The sequence below is a fragment of the Chiloscyllium plagiosum genome, unplaced genomic scaffold, assembly GCF_037043375.1.
Source record: "Chiloscyllium plagiosum isolate Xiang-an unplaced genomic scaffold, Cpla_swu_hap1 HiC_scaffold_4, whole genome shotgun sequence".
In the NCBI taxonomy this organism is placed as follows: domain Eukaryota; kingdom Metazoa; phylum Chordata; class Chondrichthyes; order Orectolobiformes; family Hemiscylliidae; genus Chiloscyllium; species Chiloscyllium plagiosum.
In genome coordinates this window covers 117,353,158-117,372,888 of record NW_028270142.1, presented here as the reverse complement: position 1 = coordinate 117,372,888, position 19,731 = coordinate 117,353,158, and the positions used below count along the sequence as shown (strand labels likewise).

The 19,731-nt window shown below is 40.4% G+C and overlaps 1 protein-coding gene across 1 annotated transcript in view; it reads right to left on the bottom strand.

Moving 5' to 3' along the window:
- The window catches only part of tg (thyroglobulin), a 367,649-nt gene that overhangs the window by 195,119 nt on the left and 152,799 nt on the right, over positions 1 to 19,731 (bottom strand). Inside the window, exons 36-43 of the mRNA XM_087985879.1 lie at positions 18,611 to 18,676; positions 10,843 to 10,986; positions 8,257 to 8,421; positions 6,715 to 6,831; positions 6,306 to 6,525; positions 5,641 to 5,734; positions 2,470 to 2,629; positions 1,409 to 1,605 (exon numbers count right to left, since the gene is read on the bottom strand). Coding sequence (XP_087842005.1) covers positions 1,409 to 1,605; positions 2,470 to 2,629; positions 5,641 to 5,734; positions 6,306 to 6,525; positions 6,715 to 6,831; positions 8,257 to 8,421; positions 10,843 to 10,986; positions 18,611 to 18,676 — 1,163 coding nt within the window. The remainder of the gene's footprint in view (positions 1 to 1,408; positions 1,606 to 2,469; positions 2,630 to 5,640; positions 5,735 to 6,305; positions 6,526 to 6,714; positions 6,832 to 8,256; positions 8,422 to 10,842; positions 10,987 to 18,610; positions 18,677 to 19,731) is intronic.

Genomic DNA, 19,731 nt, shown 5'->3' with positions numbered 1-19,731 from the left:
CCTCAAGTGTGTGGAGGACAGCATGGAAACACCACCTGCAGCCCACCAAATATCAGTTGGACTTGACAGTAAGGCATTCTGAAGCCCCAATTACAACCAAGAGGAAAATCCTAACAATAACCTCTAAATCTTTCAGAGATTTGAGTCTTAACTCACACCTTCAAGGTAAACCTGCTATTTATAAAGTCAGCATTGCCAGCATTATCCTTCAGAATGCAGTGAAGCATCATCCTCATCACCATCCCTCCAAATCCAATCGGCATCTTCAGAAATCCAGCTGCCAATGTTGGAATGTCAAAACACTTTTCAGGTCTTTATCTTTGTAGGACCCTTAAGGTTTAATCTAAAGCTACAATGTATTTTTAAATTATTAAACCTGGGTGCAAGAATGTTTATTAACCCCAAACGCTACCAGTCGTGGTGCTTATTTCTCCAGTTTTACTGAGTTCCTGCTTATCCATTGAAAATGAGTTAATAGCCAAATTCATCTCAATATATAAAATACATACTGTAACAACAATTTACATCACACTGCTCATCAAGGTACAATTGTATCTTGTATTAGTTTGTATTAAAGATGAATAATCCATAATTACACACATTTTGGAAGACTACAGGATTATATAACTCAAAAATAATTCATTTAACCTTACTCTCTTGTCCCCAACAATTCTTGTATCTTTATTCTTCCTTGTATGTGGGGTAACTGGGGTTATTTTAATGCTTCTACTGGAATGCTTCTACAGCAAATTGCAACTTAATATATATACATTTAAATTTTTCCCAGTTCTCCCTCCTAACCTTCTAACTGGCATGAGTCCTACAAGACATGCTGTTAAGAGAGTAAATGGAGCTTAACACTGGTTCTTAGTAAATGCAGCCAAACTAAAAAGAAGCAGTGCCCTCCCTTACACAATTGGACATTGTTCAGAAAAATTTGGTTCCTGCCCAGAGTGGCATGACCACAACTGGGAAGAAGGTGGAGAGTTGTGTCGGAGTGAGCTTGAAAAAAATCTATCATATTCAAAAATGCTGCATCACAACAACATGCTTGAAGCCAAATGGCAATAAAAACACAGCTAGACAGCTGTGCAGGAAGTTTGTTGCAGCTGAAAAGAAATGAGAGAGAACCATTTCCTTTGCACCATACTCATTCAGCTGCTATAGCTCTGTTGGAATATGATGGAAGCTGTCTGTGTTTGATAACGATAGGGATTCACTTGCAAATCAGGCAGGAAAAAGTCCTGAGGAAATTACTAGCCTTGAGATTTTCCCAAATTCCAGCTATAGTGACTTTCCCAAACTGAGGCCTTGTGTATCAAGCTCACAAGAGTTATTTCTTGTTCCCACATATTAAGTCATGCATAATTGCCTGTTTCCTCATAAGTTCAATATGATTATCTCTTACCAATAGTATGGCTCTTTTAAAAAGTCTGCTGTAAGATATCCTCATAAGGTTCATGCTGGTGATGTCAGCTCCACTGCGGTCTGCAGCAATAGTGATTTGAGATGATGATCCTCCAAAGTAACCAATATTTCTCTGCAGCCATTGTAAAGCAGCCATCTGATCCAACAAACCCCAGTTGCCAGTCATTGCATCAGTGTCTATAAAGCAAAAGAAACCTCTTAATCTAAATCCTTTTACTCCCATGATACAGATGTGTAATTCCAATGGAAGGTCACTTCGAATAGCAGCCTCCAATCTCTCACACTCCATAACACTCTGCTCATGCAAATTTCTACTCCTAAATCCTTATTCACATCCAGTCACACCACCCATGCAATCCCTAATCTACCTCATTCATCAAGATTGCAATTATTAAATTCTCATCATCATTTTCTCCCTATCTCCGTAACCTCCTCCACCCTTCAACATTCCTGGTCTCCTCTAAGCCTGGGTTTGTGCATCTCTGATTTTCATTATTCTACCATTACCAACCATGCCATTGGATGTCTAAGTTTTCTTCTTACTGCTCTCAACCTCTCCATCTCTCTCTCCTCCTCTAATGCTTCTCTTGTAAGCAATTCCTTTGACTAAACTGTTCATCACCTATCCCATTATTTGCTTCTTGAGACTAGTGTCACCCCTCAGCCTTTGGAACATTTTCATATTAAATGTCTTATATTCCAATACACTGATGCCTTGTGTGTTAGCAGTTTTTAACCATGTGATTGCCCTCGGATGAAGTGCACACATATGCACACAAGCAAATGCACACACTCATTCATATTCAATATTAGTTTCTGGAGGACTGTAAATTGTGGGGACTTCAGGTGAATTTTCACAAATACTTGTACCCCAAGATGAGTACCATGAGCCATTACATGTGCCATTAAGTTAGCACTGGAATAAAGAAACCTGACAGGATGAAATTTCTCCAGTTTTCAGACCACGATGACAATAATATTCACTGATGAAAAGGTACTCCACCCAGGCTCTAAAAAGAAACAAGATCACAATGAACGTACCATCACTCAGGAATCCAAATACTCCAACTCTATAGTTTACTGTCACAACCAGGATGTTTCCAATAGATGCCAGGTAGGATCCATCAATGTTTGTCTGTCTTTCTCCTTTATAATCTACAGCCGCGTTGTGGAAGAAGACCAGCACAGAATTGTTTCTAGCCTGTTATACATCAAAGTTCAGGATTAATAATATGTCTTTATATCATAGCCATAGTCTCATTTAGTCAATAGGTTAGATTAGATTACTTACTTACAGATTACTTACTTACAGTGTGGAAACAGGCCCTTCAGTCCAACAAGTCCACACCGACCCTCCGAAGAGCAACCCACCCAGACCATTTACCCTTCACCTAACACTATGGGCAATTTAGCATGGCCAATTCACCTAACCTGCACATTTTTGGACAGTGGGAGGAAACCAGAGCACCCGGAGGAAACCCACACAGACACGAGAGATTGTGCAAACTCCACGCAGACAGTTGCCCGAGGCGGGAATTGAACCCGGGTCTCTGGCGCTGTGAGGCAGCGGTGCTAACCACATGACAGGATAGGACATCTTTCATTTTTGCCCACTACATAAGCTGTGAAAAAGGAGGTTTCATAAATGCTCATAGTTCTCAGTACCTAGTGTTCTTCGTGTGAATGTCTTCTTTTATTTAGATTCAGAGAAATCCATTATCTTCCTTGTTTTTTAGGCAACTATTAGTCACTTCACATTCATTTGTGGGCAATTGTAGTCTTGCAAATGTATAAGTCGAAAATTAAAGCACTCTGTTTAGGAACCATTGTGGTTGAAAAATCCACACAGTTCTATGTCTAATATGGAAGAATTATGCTCAGAATGTGGGCATCTTAGCATTGTAAATTAATAAAATATAGCTACAAGAAGTTGTTCAAATACAGATATTGTGACTCCCAAGGAGTTTGGAAGTTTACTCAACTAAGACTGTGTAGACTTGCAGCTGAGAATATGAATATGCACTGTCAGCCTGTGTTCTTCCTCATTGACACTCTGCCCTTTGGAAACATTCTAGACAGATAAAGGGTTTGATTTTTGACCTATGATGGTGTCCTATCCTGTCATGTGGCCTTTGAATCCAATAAGCTTTCCAATTTAAAGTGTCCTCATGTCCCTGTCAAATCCTTCCAAAACATACTTTATCCTGAGGGTCATCCACAGGACAATTGTGCAAGTTACTAGGAGACTGTGTCCTACTCATTTTGTTTTCATTCGATGTACTTTTCCCAGCCTCCTTCATGCTACATGCCTATAGATGAGCAAAGGTACAGAAGTACAGAAGTAAGATTAGACCTTTGTGAGACTCTCGAAATAATCAAGCGTAGAATTGAAGGAAAGCCTGAACTGAAGATACTTTCGCTAGAATTTAATGTGTTAACTCCAGTGGGAGCAAAGCTATGCAGTTGAATAATAAAGCAGAGGAATTGGAAAGGTTTTTGCAGTTGACCATATCAAAGGCATCACAGAGATTGAAGAAGACAAGGAGAGATAATGCATCACAAAACATGACCTTAATAATTTAGTTCTTGATTAAGACCATTCCACTGTTGTGGCAGGAAATAAAATTGATTGGACAGTCTTAAGTCAGAATCTTATCAGAGTCTGAGCAACATCGGCTACAATGAGATTTGTGATGAGAAGTCCAAAGAGACCGATCTTCATGTTAGGAGTATGGTACTCCAATTTTTATATTTAAACTGAGTGATGTGGTGAGCTTCTTACCAGGTAGTGGTGAATTGCCAGTTGAAGGAGATTATTGTTTGATAAATGCCACATTAATGGCCCAACTAACTTACGCAATTAATGGTAAATAAAAACTGAAAGAACTGCAGATGCTGTAAATCAGAAACAAAAAGTTTAGCATCTGTGAAAAGAAATCAGAGTAAACATTTTGGATCCAGTGACCCTTCTTCAGAACTGATGGTAGCGAGGAATATGTCAATTTATATGCAGAAGATAGGCTGGAGGGATTGGAAGGAGTAAAAGGTAGATGGGGTTAGAATCCAAAGAAAGAGGAGACAGTTGGACAGACAAAGGAGTTGATAACCATCTGGCTGGGAGAGTGAATAGCTGTTAATGGAGACTGTTATGATTGACAATAGATAATGTGTAATGGCAGACTATGATAACAAGGCCTGGAGTGTGAAGTTAGAAACTAGGGCAAGAAGAATAACAGCACATTTTCCACTTGGGGACCCTGTCGCACTCTGGATTCAAAATCAAATTTTAGGGTCTGAGCTTTCCTAGCTCCCAACCTCACATACTAGACCTTGTTATCACATAGTCTGCCATATGTGAGGGACATCTTGGGACAGGATGGGCAGTTAATGAGATAGATTGGTAAGATATGGTGAGAAATCTCACTGTGCCTCATGGTGAGAATCCTTCCAAAAAAACTCAACATTATCCCAACAAAAAAAAAGTAAGATTCAGCCCATTGAGATGTGGAAATAATAGATATGATTTGGGAGAAAATAATACATTATGTACTTGGTGAGGAAAGAGAATTGGAAAGATGCTGTTAATTTCCAAGGGCAGAATGGTCAAGAGCAGAATTTCAGATGAACAGTTAACAAAGGTTTCATCAAAAACGATTCTCACAGATATGTGATCCTAGATTGTGGTCCTGCATGATAAAATGGAAAAAGTAACAGAATAATCATTTTAAGTCGAAGGAATTTTAAAAATTACACTTTATGTCTCCTATGAAATATTCCATTATCCTGTGATTCTCCTGCAATTGTCCAATCTCTTTGAAGTGGTCTGATAAGTCAGTAGTTACAGTAGACTGAACCAAAGCATCAAAGTATCAAAAAGGTCTTTTTGTCCCATCAACTTCTCACGGCAGCTGGAACAAATAACATGTGCTCACTTTACCAGCGATGCCCACATTTCAAAAGTGAACAAAGTGCATTGATATTTCCCCTCAGTCAACCCTGACCATCGGCATCTAAAACATCACTCTGCCACTGGCTAAAGGGTATAAGTGAACAAAGACAAGAGAACACTGATATATCCTCCTGTCCAGAGGAGAAAAGATGGTGTTTCGGTAATTTAGTATGCAAGCACAGATCATCATCCCTCCATTACACACCATAGAATACCAACAGAAAAACCCTGAGGTTTCTTGTAATATAGGTACCACAACTCACAATGCTCTTGGGAACGAATATATTTAGATAGAGACAGTCTTCATCTACAGTGGAGTAGATGGCCTTTGCATCTCCTGGCTGTAGACAGCTAGGCCTAAAACAAAAGAGATTGTGGAAGTTAAATACATGTTCAAACTCTCTGGGGCTAGTTTTAATGGTGAAAATTGGTTGACATCAAATTAGTTTTTTAATGTATGTTTACCTGGCTTTGTCTTTGCAGCAGGTTGTCAAGTATACAATTCAATTGTCTGTTGCTTAGATAAACAGCTACATTTGGTATTAATATTACTTACTTTGAGGGATTACTTTTGCAACATATTCCACATTTATTTTATCTTTTGAATGAAGTTATTCTGCCAGACATATTTCTTCATACCTATTTTTCTAATTTTTAAATAATATATGACTGGTTCAACTTTAGTCAATCTCTTTTAAAATCCACGAATTCTTCAATTAGGTCACCTCACATTACTAAATTTAAAAACATGCCCAACGTTTCTGACCTTTACCCGTTAATTTAAACATTTGATGCTTATCTCTGTAACCTCTCAAAGTCAAAACGATCAGAGCGGGGCATTATATTACTTACATATTACTGATGGCGGAGCAGGAATCAAGGTAAGTGCAAGAACTAAATACTACCCAACAGTGAAGGCCACACTCACCTGTAGAAAGTCGCATTCCATTCTCCAGTCCAATTAAAGGCTGCTGGGGCCTTGAATCGGCTTTTACCAGTAGGAGCAGCTGCATATGGGACACCTAAGAAACGGTTCACAGTCTTCGATTCCACACCCACCTGGGTCACCTGACTAGATCCAAACAAGATTCCATGACCCGGAAGGAAAATTGATGTTAACTGGGGCTGGGATTCTGATAAGGAAGGGTCTGAATTGGAAAAGAAAAACAAACAATCTATTAGAATAGATGACAAGGTGGAATGAAATGAAAAGCTTCCCGGATTGTCAAGGCCATACGCTTCATTGGCTACATTACAGTCAACTCGAGGTAGGTTTGACCCTATTTCTCATTGCAGTGGTTGCTTGCAAGAAACTCCAGTGAAGTTTACATACTCACCAGAGCAGGTATGAATGTCAGGACAGCAATCTGCATAATCTTCACATTTCAAGTTACACTGGCAAACCTCATCAGGTTGGTACAACCCACAACGACCAGTACACGACCCTCCAATAGCTGAGAAAACATTAAAATAAAGATTTTGCTTGAAGAATTTTATTTGTTAAGCTTGTAAATAATGAATTCCAAGACAAAAGCATATATCCACTGCACCAATTTGCTGGGTGAATTCCAGACATGAAAGTTCTGTCTTATGAGAAAGATTGAGCCCTTTAGGTTTATACTCATCAGAATATAGAAAGATTAAAGGAGATCTAATTGAGGCATACAGATGGTAAATATGATTGATAAAGTAGACATACTGCGCAGACATTAGCCTCTGGGCTAATCCAGAACAAGAGATCATGGTTGTCGGTCATATGAGTGCTTCTGTGAGTTGTTAGGGTGAAATTCATTTTCTGTGGCTTGTCAAAATTTTGTTTTCACTGAGTTGCTCAGATAAAAATCACACAACACCAGGTTATAGTCCAGCAGGTTTAATTGGAAGCACTAGCTTTCGAGCGACGCTCCTTCATCAGATGATTGACAATTACCTGATGAAGCAATCACCTGATGAAGGAACGTCGCTCCGAAAGCTAGTGTGCTTCCAATTAAACTTGTTGGACTATAACCTGGTGTTGTGTGATTTTTAACTTTGTCCACCCCAGTCCAACACCGGCATCTCCAAATCATGACTTGCTCAGATAGTTTACATCCTTGCATTTGGTTTGTCATTATTTTTTCTTACTAGACCTTTCTGACATGGATTTGTGGTGATGCTGATACCCGTGTGAATACTGTTAAACTAGAAGGCCAGAAGACCTAGGAGCAGAATCAGGCCTTCAAGTATGCTGTGCCATTCAACGATAATCCTCAGCTCCACTTTCCTGCCTTTTCTTCCTATAACCTGTGATCTTTGTTGCTGCGGAGAAAGTGAGGTCTGCAGATGCTGGAGATCAGAACTGAAAATGTGTTGCTGGAACAGCGCAGCAGGTCAGGCAGCATCTAGGGAACAGGAGAATCGACGTTTCGGGCATAAGCCCTTCTTCAGGCTTATGCCCGAAACGTCGATTCTCCTGTTCCCTGGATGCTGCCTGACCTGCTGCGCTGTTCCAGCAACACATTTTCAGCTTCATCTTTGTTGCTGCACCAATCAGATCAGGTAGTGAGATCAAGGCCTCAGACTTTGTTAGGGTCAACTGTAGTCAGCAATAGCTAGAGGAGTGTTCCAACAAGCTTCACTACATTTGAGTTGAGAAATAAAAATAATTCTAAGGTTTTACTGCTCCTAAGTGGTCATGGGCCAACATTGTGTGAAAACACTCACAATCCAGGCTCATACCTGAAGAATAGTCAACTAACACATCCCAGAGAGCTGTTGTATCTATCATACAGTGTGCATTGAAGGGGAGGAGGGGAGAATGTGTATGGGGTGGGGGAGCAAGACATAAAATGGCTCGAAGAAAAGTATTACACAATCAATGCACTATTGGTAGAACTCACTTTTCTTATAATAGACTTCCTCCGCTTCTTCCTTGAGTAATATTTGGCAGTCATGGCCTTGCAATCCAGGGTGGCAGTTGTGGGTGTCAGGGTAAAAAAGACACCTGACCCCCGACAGCTGAGGCTGAAGCGAAACTGTAACACAAGTGTGGCTGGAAACACATGCTGTGCAGGAAAGAGGCAGAAACAGGTCAGGAATGCTCCAACATTTCAACCAACTCCTTTCCTGTGTACAATAAGATGTATGGTACCCATATCGTCCCCATTCTAATGAGGATTTCTTCACTTGAAATGGAATCTTAAAAGGTTCAGAAAAGGGATTATAACCCAGATTCTACACAAAACCATAATTCCAACCCAACTAGCAAACACTTTCAACATTCTAATGAGGATTTCTTCACTTGAAATGGAATCTTAAAAGGTTCAGAAAAGGGATTATAACCCAGATTCTACACAAAACCATAATTCCAACCCAACTAGCAAACACTTTCAACACAAATTTGAGAGATTCAAAGCTGTGAAGAAACCTTGTTGGTTACAAGTGTAAAATAATTGGCATCCAGCCTCACTCAGAGTCAATGGGCTAGATTTTGACTTGGTCCTGATCTGTGTGGAGTCATGAAACCTCCCTATCTAAATCAAAATGGCACCGTGGCCCCAAACCAGAGGTCCCTAACCCATTTCTAACAGATCCTATTTTCACCAGGAAGGGAAAGGGAGCAAATGTGATTCTCACAAACGGAGCAACCACATAATGCTCAGTATTGCTTCCTCAGCACTGTGTCCAGGGGCAGTGTGCATGACTCCACACTAAACATGCAATGTGTCACCCTCCTGGAATGAATATCGAGCTGGTCAGAACTGCTTCTTCTCAGGTAAGTATACTGATTGAAGAACTCAGTGCTCCCAACTCAGGAGTGAACATGCAGTCCTTCGTGTTATTTTGACTTTGGGTATTGAATACGAAAACAAGGAAATCATATTAAATATTTGCAAATCTCTTGTTTTGCCATACTTGTACTGTTATGAACCACTGCTCCTTAGAAAGCACCTTCTAAATCTGTGACCACTTCTAACGAGAAGGACATGGGCAGAAGAAACATTGCAGCACTGCCACATGCAAGTTCCCCTCAAAGCCTGACTTGGAAGAATATGTTGCTCCTTTGCTATTGCTGTGTTAAAAATCCTAGAACACACAAAATGAATTGTGGGTGTACCTCCACCAAAGGAACTGCAGTGGTTCAAGAAGACAACTCATCACCACCTTCTCAAGGAGCAACTTGGATAATGCAATAAATGCTGCCCCAGCCAACAATGCTCACATCCCATGAATGAATAAAGCAAACTTATGCGTACCTCCCTTTAAGAAGAATGTCAATGATTTGGACAGGGTGCAGAGAACGAGCTCAAAAGAATAGTTAAATAGGTAGAGGTCATTCAGCTCATCAAGTCTGCACTGACCCACCGAAGACCACCCCTACACACTATCCCCGCATTAACCATAACTCATCGACCCACCATGCACACTACAAGGCAATTTAGCATGACAATTCCACCTAACATGCACATCTTTGGACGGTGGGAGGAAACTGGAACACCTGGTGGAAATCAATGTGTCATGGGGAGAACATGCAAATTTCACACAGTCACCCAAGGCTGGAATTGAACCAGGATGCCTGGTGCTGTGAAGCAGCAGTGCTAATCACTGTGCTGCTCAAGGTATCAGAAGTCAGTTGCAGTTAAGTGGAAAGATTGGAGTTCAGAACTGTTCTCCAGTGAACAAAACAAGTGAAGGGCAGTTATGATACAGAATCTGTCAAAATGATGGAATTAACCGCTCTAACTTTGACCAGACGGGGTGCTGATATTGCCAGTGAGAGACACAGATTGCCAGTGCTAGCAGGCCTCCGATTTGCCCCCAGCCTATGGAGCCTGACTGGAATCCTCAAATGGGCAGAACGCACTGAGTCTGACTGATGTGCTCAGTGCTCCAGTACATGCTGAGGCAGTCTTCATTGCATCTGGAGGCCTGTCTTTACTTTCTCATGGAATGTAGGCATCACTGGCCAGGGCAATATGCCTTGCCTATCTGTAATTGTTTTTGAACTGAATGACTTGCTAGACCATTTCAGAGAACCGTTAAGAGTCAACCACATTGAAAATCTGCAATCACATATAGGCCAAACCAGGGATGGATAGTAGATTTTCTTCCCTGTGAGTTTTTTTTCACAACAATTGATGATATTTCATAGACAACATTACTGTCTAGCTTTCAATTCCAAATTTTAATCCTCAAATTTAACATGCAACAGCTGCCTTGATAGGATTCAAACCCATGCCACCACAGTATTAACATGGCGACACCAATGTTATTATCATTATGTCACTGCAAATCTAACATTAGTTAGATTTCTATTCAAAGAATTTCCATCATAGAGAGCTATTGTTAATGCATGTGCTCCACCTTTCAGTAAACTCTTTCATGTCCAAGTAATGTGTACCATTTTGGTCTGAGAAAGTCACTCTTAAATAATAATGCAGTAGGAAGACCCTTGACGTAAGGATCAGCTGTTTATGTGTGCTCACCTGACAGGCACCTGTCTCTGGCATAGTTTCTGAAATCTTCAGTCATCACAGGACTGTCACTATCGATGTGCAATACATCAAAAAAGGTTATTGTGGGATCGAGGCCTGTGGATACCTTGAGGATGTTCCAGTTATTCAGTAGCACTGCAAACAACCATAACAGTTAAATTACTGATAGTTTGAAAATGCATTCAATGCACCATAAAACTCAAATGCTATAAGTCCTAAGGAGTGTGAGTAACGATGGTGTCTGATATGTTTCAGCTTGACCTCATTCACTGTAAAAGAATTCTCAATTCTGTATGTACAATAAATGAGATAGTGATATATTCTGTCAAAACAGGTGGGAGGAGAGAGAGAAAGAGAGCAATAAAGGGAGAGCAAGAGATAGAGAAAGAAATGAAAGAAGAAAAGCAAAAGAGGGAAAGGAAATCAAATTACAAGAAATTTATCATCCAGACCCTAAATGTCATTAGCTTATATAGGTATGGTCCAGTTAGCTCCTGATTGGTTTCGTAATTTTCTCTAATCCATGTTACAGACCGAAAAGATCTTAGACTGCTGAGGTAGCTGATCTCAGAAATAGCAGCTCTGCAACAAATCAAACTGCTTTTAAGTCAAGGATATTATATGAGATAGGATTCTACAATCAGTCCCTAATCTGCCTAGTGACTGCAGATAGAGCTTGTGGGTATGGAATTGTATGGACATAGAACATGGCTAGCTGTGTGAGTTCCATGGCAGAAAACTCCAGCAACTTCAGAAGGAGGGAGGCGGTGAATAATTTAAAAATGGCAACAGAGAAGTATAACACCAGAATGATTACCTTCCTCACTCAGTATCATAGTTCGTGGCTCTTGAGGTTGTGAGACAAGAAGTAGAAGGACTCTTTGTCCATGGCTAAGGCCAAAATAATGTTTTTTTCCTGGAGATGGAGGTGAACATGGTATCTAACCGATAGAGGGGCATGTTCTCCCAGTGTCCATAGAAGCAGTTGCATATCCACTAACAATTATAGGCTATTCCTAGGAAGGGAGAAGGCACTCCAACAGAAAAGGATATTGAATTTCCTTGGAGTCGGCTCTGCATCCTCTCCCTGAAATTATCAGGAGAAGAGACAAAAGCAGTTGTAAATTGGAAATGTGGGATCCTTGTCTCAAAGTGTGATACAGGGAAATCAAACTGAAGTGTGGCAGAATGTTGTTGTATTAAATCAAGAGGTTTACAAAAGCCAATAGAGCCAATGGGACAGAATCCCTTTGTGCTCAGCAATCTGATAACAGCATTCTGGACAATTAAGCATCAAAGTTGAAACAACAGTAATATCGCGATACTTACAGGAATACTAGAATTAATTGGGACTGTACAAATAGGGGAGTCTTGGTAAACCTATACAAACTACTCATCTGACTACAGCTATAACATTGTGAACAGTTTTATTCCCCTTAGCTAAGAAAGGACATACTGGGATTAGAGGCAGTCCAGAGAGGGTTCATTGTGTTGATTCTGGGTGTGGAGATACTGTCCTAGGAGAAGGGTTTGAGTTGAATGGGCTTCATTGGAGTTTGGAAGAATGAGAGAAAATCTTTTTGAAACACACAAGATTCTTAGGGCAAATGAGGAGAGGGTTTTTTTCCCTTGTGGGAGAGTCTAGGACAAGTAGGTATATTCTCAGAGTAAGGGTTAACCACTTAGAATGGAGATGAGAAGGATTTCTCCTCTTTATAACACTATACAAGGTAGGAGCAGAAGTAACCATCAGGTCTGCTCCACGATTCAATGAGATTATGGCTGATCTGATTAACCTCAACTCCATTTTCATGTCTTATCCTCATAAGTATTGATTCCCTCTCTGATTAAATTGAAGATACTTAATGATCCAACCTTGACAACTCCCTGCAATAAAGAATTGTATACATTCACTTCCAACTGAGAGAAAAAAAATTCTTCTCATCTGTTTTAACACCCATTGTGGCATAGTCTAGGACCAGGGAGCATGGTTTCCAAGTGTTGTCCAGTTGGGACTTCAATGAGGAGAAATTTCTTCTCACAAGTGGTAGGAGGCTGCATCTTTTCTTACCCACAGACTGCTGCAGAGATTGGGTTGCAAAGTATATTCAAGGCTGGGACAGACATGTTTAATCAGTGATGGAATCAAGCAATATGGGGAAAAAGGAGCGACTTGGACTATGGATCCAATTTACTTCCAGCAGGGTCAGGAGCATAGGAAGTATTCCATTGAGATTCTCATTCTTCTATGTTCATGCTGATGAAGCAGCACTGAAAAGTTTCAACTCATATTATGAATCCCAATTTTAAAATGTTAGAATGAGTGGCTACTCAGAAGGAGGAAGGCAGAAACATGAATTTCACAAGGATCAGTGAGGTGACCACAGATATTCCCAGAGGATCATCGGTTGATCTCTCTTTGACAGAAATAGAGAATGAGGAAAGACAAAAGAGAGGGCGAGAACTGGTGGTGGGTTGAGAGTCACCATACCTCAGGGGAGGGGAGAGGCTGAGAGGCAGGGCCTTCACTGTGGCCTTGGTTATGGGAATTGACTCATTCTGCATCACAAACAGCCGTTCCAACCCAGTATCAACACCGAGAAAGATTATTGTGCTGAATGGGCTATTTCTTTGCTGAACACTCCACAATGCTATGCAAAAGCTAAAAGCCTGTAGCTTGTATATAGCTTGACTGTGTCACAATATATTTAAGATGCAAATAGAGGTGATTTCAAAGTAGCAATTTGCAGCTTTAAAAAGAAATCAAGCAGCATGTTACTCCTGCCATTCTCACAAGCCTTTTTCAAAGATTGAGTGAATCATCAAGGCTGACAGCCCAATGAAGTGTTGAAGGAACATTTCATTACCAGAGATTCTAACCTTCGGATGAGATGTTAATGATTTTGTGTCATTATTTGACTGAGACACATTAAAACTGACCAATTGATCATTTGTCTCACCTTATCTCTGTTTTGTTTATTCATCAGGGAATATGGGATTGCTGGCTGGGCCAGCATTTACTGTCATCCTTAACTGCTATTGAAAAAGTGGTGGTCAGCTGTCTTCTTGAACTGCTGAAGTTCATTTAGTGGGTACACCCACAATGCTTTTAGGGAGCAAGTTCAAAAATTTCATTTCAAAGGCAGTAAAGGAACACAATTCAATTTCAAAACAGGTTGCTGAGTTGCTTGAAGCGGAACTTGCAGATTCCCATGTATCTGCCACTTTTGTTCTCCTGGATGGTGATGGTGATTGGTTTGGAAGATGCTGTCTCAGGAAATTCGGTGAATTTCTGAAGGACATCTTACAGATCATATACATGGGTCATTGTGTGCATCCATGGTGCAGGGAATGAATATGTGAGGATGTGGTGCCAATAAAGTGGGAACTGCTTTGTGATGGAACGTACCACACTGCTTGAGTGCTGCTGGAGTTTCATTCATCCAGGAAAGTGGGGCACACCTGACTTGTGTCTTGTAGATAGTGGACAGGCTTTAGGGGATCAGGAGGTGAGTTACATTCTGCGGAATTCCTAGCCTTTGACCTGCTCTGATAGCCATGTGTTAAGATCTCAGATAACTGCGAGCTTGCCTTCACAGTAGTTACCTCACTCTAAAGATTAATTTAGTATGCTAACCACTTCATAACATAAATGCTATTACCATTGTTTACTAGATTGGAGAAAAATCATGACAGCTTCTTGTTTTAACCTCTTGCCTGTCTATTTTCAGAATAAACCATGAGGATAGCTCTGACAGGAGCAAACAAAAACTGGAATTGTGGTGTTAACTATGCATTATACACCCACTACCCTGTCTTATCCTGTTTCAACATTTCTCAGATGGCCATGAAAGATGCTATAACGTTATTTAAAGAAGGGCAGTCAATTTTACCTGACAAATCTATATCAATTAACAGAAGCCAAACATACAATTTGGCCTTGCTATATGTGGGGTTTTGCTATTTACAGATTGGCTACAACATTCCACACATTATGGTTGCACTGGAGAAATATTCATTTGCTTTGTAGCAGTTTGTCATATACTGAAATAATGAAAGGTTTCACTGAAATAGAAGTCTTTCTTTTTACCCTTCATATTATGTATACCTGACAGAGTATATACAGATGGCCACTTATTCAAAGAATATCCTCACATCTTTAACTCCATTGCAGGTGCTTGGAGTACACTGAGCTGCATATCATCCCAGTGATTTGAATAGAGATTAGAATGGTGACCATTCAGCACAGATCAATGAATGTTTGACCAGTGGTTTTGTTTCAGAAGTAACAAATGCACCTCATGATTGTAGGAGGGGAAGTATCCAGAAAGTTTGTGGTTCCTCTGTGAAAGGCAGAGGTGAGAGCGTTTCCTGTGGTGCAGTGGGTGGGTAATCTCAGGGCAGCGTTGTTTCTCTCTGACAGGGAATCACAAATGACTTGTGCCCTAATTAATGTGCTGAGTTATTGCACTATATCATAGCTTAAAATATAGGAACAAAGGAACAGAATATGCCTGTTCTACCATTCAAGATGGCACCACCTTTGCAAGGCCAACTGCAGTTGGTCAATAAATGCTGTCCCAGCCAATGACACCCATATCCCATGGGTGAATAAAAGAAAAGATCATGGCTGGCCTGAGAATTAATGTGTGTGCTAGTCCCTAATAACCTTTTAAAAATCAATTTAAATTTAAAGAAAAAATGAAAAATGGTCTAGCATCACTTTCTTTGTAAAAGAGAAGTATTAATGTACACCAACTCTTTGTTGTAAAAGTCTGGCTCCAAATTCAAGATTGTACCCTCTAGGTCTGGACTCCCTAACAGTGGATATAGTTTTTGTTTATTTATTTATTTATCTATGCTGCACTTCTTCATGTTAATGTATCTTTCCTAAGGTCTGGTGCTCAGAAAGACTTGGAGACAGTGAGAATTGCAGATGCTGGAGAAGTCAGAGTTGATGAAGTGAGGCACTGAAAAAAGCACAGCAGGTCAGGCAGCATCTGAGGAGCAAGAGAGTCAAAAGAACATTTGAAAGAAACACTGCAGTAAGCTATTTGACACTTTAGGTCTGCTTAGGCATTCAACAGGATCATGACTGCCAAAATTCCCAGTTTAATCCCTTCGGTAACGCCTGAAAAAAAAAGTACCAAGCTCTGTTGTGAATAATATGCAATGATTGAGCCTTCACAACACTGGAAAGAAAATTCCAAAGTCACAAAACTTTTCAAATGAAGAAATTTATTCTCATCTCAACCCTGAGTGGCCGATCATCTCATTTGCAATTGAGACTTCATCTTGTAGATTCTGCAGCAATTAGTAACTTCTTATCAAGATCTAACCTTGTCAATATCCTTAAGCATTTTTATATGTTTTAATTAGATCAGCTCACAATTTTTCTACATTCCATGGAATATAAGCCTTGTCTACTCAATCACTGCTCACTGGTTAAACATTTGTCTAGTAAATCTTCATTCACTCTCTCTGAAGCAAGTATTCCCTTCCCTAGGCAAAGAGAACAGAACAGAATGTAGTTTTTCAGAGTAATCTGTATCAATACTCTTGTAACTGTAATAAGACATCTTCATTTTTGTTCGCCAATCATATATCTTGCTGTAACTGCATGTTAGGTTGCTGTGACTGTGGAGGGTTCCTGTGTGGAAGACGATGATGTAGTGGCATTGTTAACTAGCTGGGGATCTGGGTTCAAATCTAACCGTGGCCGATGGTGGAATTCGAATCTTTTAATAATGTGGAATTAAAAGCCATGATCAGGGATGAACACTCTACCACTCCAAAACCACAGGAAACTCTTCTCTTCCATTCTACCCTGATGCACTTGTACAATATGATCTGCCATAAAGCACATAAGACAACATTTTTCACTGTATCTCAGTACACGTGACAGCAATAAATCAAATCTACAGCTTCAGGATCGGTAAAGCACCATCATTTGCAAGAGCTTGTCAATTTCCTTTCTTGGTCCATTTAAATAAATAATGTATTGTAGCAAACTGCTGCTTCATAAACTCAATAAATTATCTCAATGTTGCTTACAAATGGGAGACTGCCTATATTAGGTAATTGTGCTCACAAGCCTCTGAATTCTAACAAACATTATGCACTTTGGTTGGATAAACAAAATCACAGAATATTTCTTAAATGACAAGAGATTGGGAAGTACTAATGTCCAAAATGACATAGTTGTCCTTGTTCACAAGTCACTGAAAGCAAACATGCAGGTACAGCAAGTAATTTGGAAGTCAAAGGATACACTGGACTTTATTCCAAGAGGATTTCAGTACAGGTTCAAAGAAGTCTTGCTTTGACTGTATAGAATACTAGTAAGACCACATCTGGAATATTGTGGGCAGTTCCGTCACCTTGCCTAAGGAAGGATATAGTTGCCACAGAGGAAGCACAGCAGAGATTCACCAGATTGATTCCTGGGATAGCTGGCCTGTCCTCTGAGGAGAGATTGAAGGGATTGGCCTGTAGTCTCTGAAGTTTAGAAGAATGGGAGGCAATGTTATAGAAAGTTTAAAAATTCATAAAGGGATATATAGAGTAAATGCTGAAAGATTGTTGCCCTTGGCTGAGCAGTCTAGAATCAGGGGGCACAGCCTCAGAATATAAGGCAAGCCAACTAGAACGGAAATGAGGAAAAATATCTTCAGTAAAGGGTGGTGAATCTTTGGAATTCCCTATCCCAGAGACTGGTGAAAGCCCAGTCATCAAGTTCAAGAAAGAGATTGATAGATTTCTACTGACTAATTACATAAGGGTTGAGGGATAACATAGGAATAAAGCATTGAGAAGGATGATCAGACTTGATCTAGAATGGTGGAACAAGCTCGAGGGGATGAATGGCCTACTCTTATGTTCCTATTTAGACAAATGGAGCAGGGATTTGGTTGACAAGAGATCCCACAATCAGCCCTGAAGTAAATGACCAGGAAATATAAACTTTTGAATAAATTGGTCACATGAAGGATGTTGGCTCAGATGCCAGGAGAACTTATTGCTTTTCTATGCTCCATACCACTGGACCATTAACATCTATCAGAACTATCATAAGCATTAGTGGGCGGCACGGTGGCACAGTGGTTAGCACTGCTGCCTCACAGCGCCAGAGACCCGGGTTCAATTCCCGACTCAGGCAACTGTCTGTGTGGAGTTTGCACATTATCCCCGTGTCTGCGTGGGTTTCCTCCGGGTGCTCCGGTTTCCTCCCACAGTCCAAAGATGTGCGGGTCAGGTGAATTGGCCATGCTAAATTGCCCATAGTGTTAGGTTAAAGGGGTAAATGTAGGGGTATGGGTGGGTTGCGCTTCGGCGGGTCGGTGTGGACTTGTTGGGCCGAAGGGCCTGTTTCCACACTGTAAGTAATCTAATCTAATCTAAATGACCAGGAAATATAAACTTTTGAATAAATTGGTCACATGAAGGATGTTGGCTCAGATGCCAGGAGAACTTATTGCTTTTCTATGCTCCATACCACTGGACCATTAACATCTATCAGAACTACCATAAGCAGACACTGTTTATCCAATTTCTTTTGATTTCCAGGAAATTTTTATAAATAGCAAAGCCTTGAATCAGCTTCTTTCTGGTTTGGCTTCTGTCTGATCTTTGCCCTTATCAATCGGAAAACATCAATAGGGCTCAACCAGAGTTCTGTGTCATATTACTTCTGCACGATAAGATTTGCTTGCTACAATTGCTTTTTCAGCAGCAAGGTAAGTAGATGGAAAAACAGTACCTTTTTGAGGAAGTGGAGGAAGGCTGACAGGGGGGCAAATGTTTCCTGTATGTTTCCACTGGTTCACTGTGAATGGAAATTGGAAGATGAGTTAGCTGACAATTCAGAAACAAAGAACATGTCCTTTGCAATTTTACCATCTGTGTTACCGCCTCTTCTATTGAGTTTTCCAGGCTTGTCTGCAGCGGGATGGTGAAGTTATGCTTAAAGAATATCTCCCCATTCTACTCTTAAAGCCTGCCAGCCAATCAGATTGGTCAATAGCTCTCGGGTTCCAGAAAAGCCAGAACATATTGGGGACTGCAGGACATCTCCGGGATGAAGAGGACATTGCCACTAAAGAGATACAAGTATAGGATTGGGGATGGAGAAGGACCACAATGCCTGAGAGGGTGAGGGAGATTATTTGGGATGGATATGAATTGGAGGGTAGGCAACCTGGAGGCCCAAAAGAAGGTTAACAACTTGTGGGTTTCCCCAGTGCACACAGATCCCCTTCCTGAATACTGTCCCCAATACCTCCTTCCCATCTTTCAACAATGTTGTTTAATAAACAGCTCTCTCTCACTCTTGACTGCGTGATCATGACAACCACCTACTATTCAGGTCAATTGGCTTATTAACAAAAACGCGCAATACCTATTGAGGATTTTAATTCAAAAAAAGATGGCGAGCTGGGATTCCAATTTTGGCATCCGCTCTCATATTGAACTATAGGGATTGGGTGGGGGCGGACAGGAAGGTGGCGTCCTAAACTGACATAAGGATTTCAGAGCAGAAGTACTTTCAGGAGAGGATATTTGCCAAAACAGCGGCAAAGCTGAACTGCAAGATGAGTGCCAATTACATATGCTTTCACTGAATTCACAGTATTGAAGTAAGTAAGTAGTTCCTTCCTCATGGCCAATAGTATTACTATACAATATTATCAGAAACATATTTAGAGGCTCTAGAAATTTTTAGATCCCTAAATAAAGCTTTACACATTTCAAAATGGCGATGTAAGTGCAGTCCAGAGCGGATGAAGTAGCCAATAAATGTCTCATAATGTCTCTGCTTTCTGACTATCAGATGGTCTCATGAGATTAGTCTTTACATTTTGACACCAAATGGTAGAACTT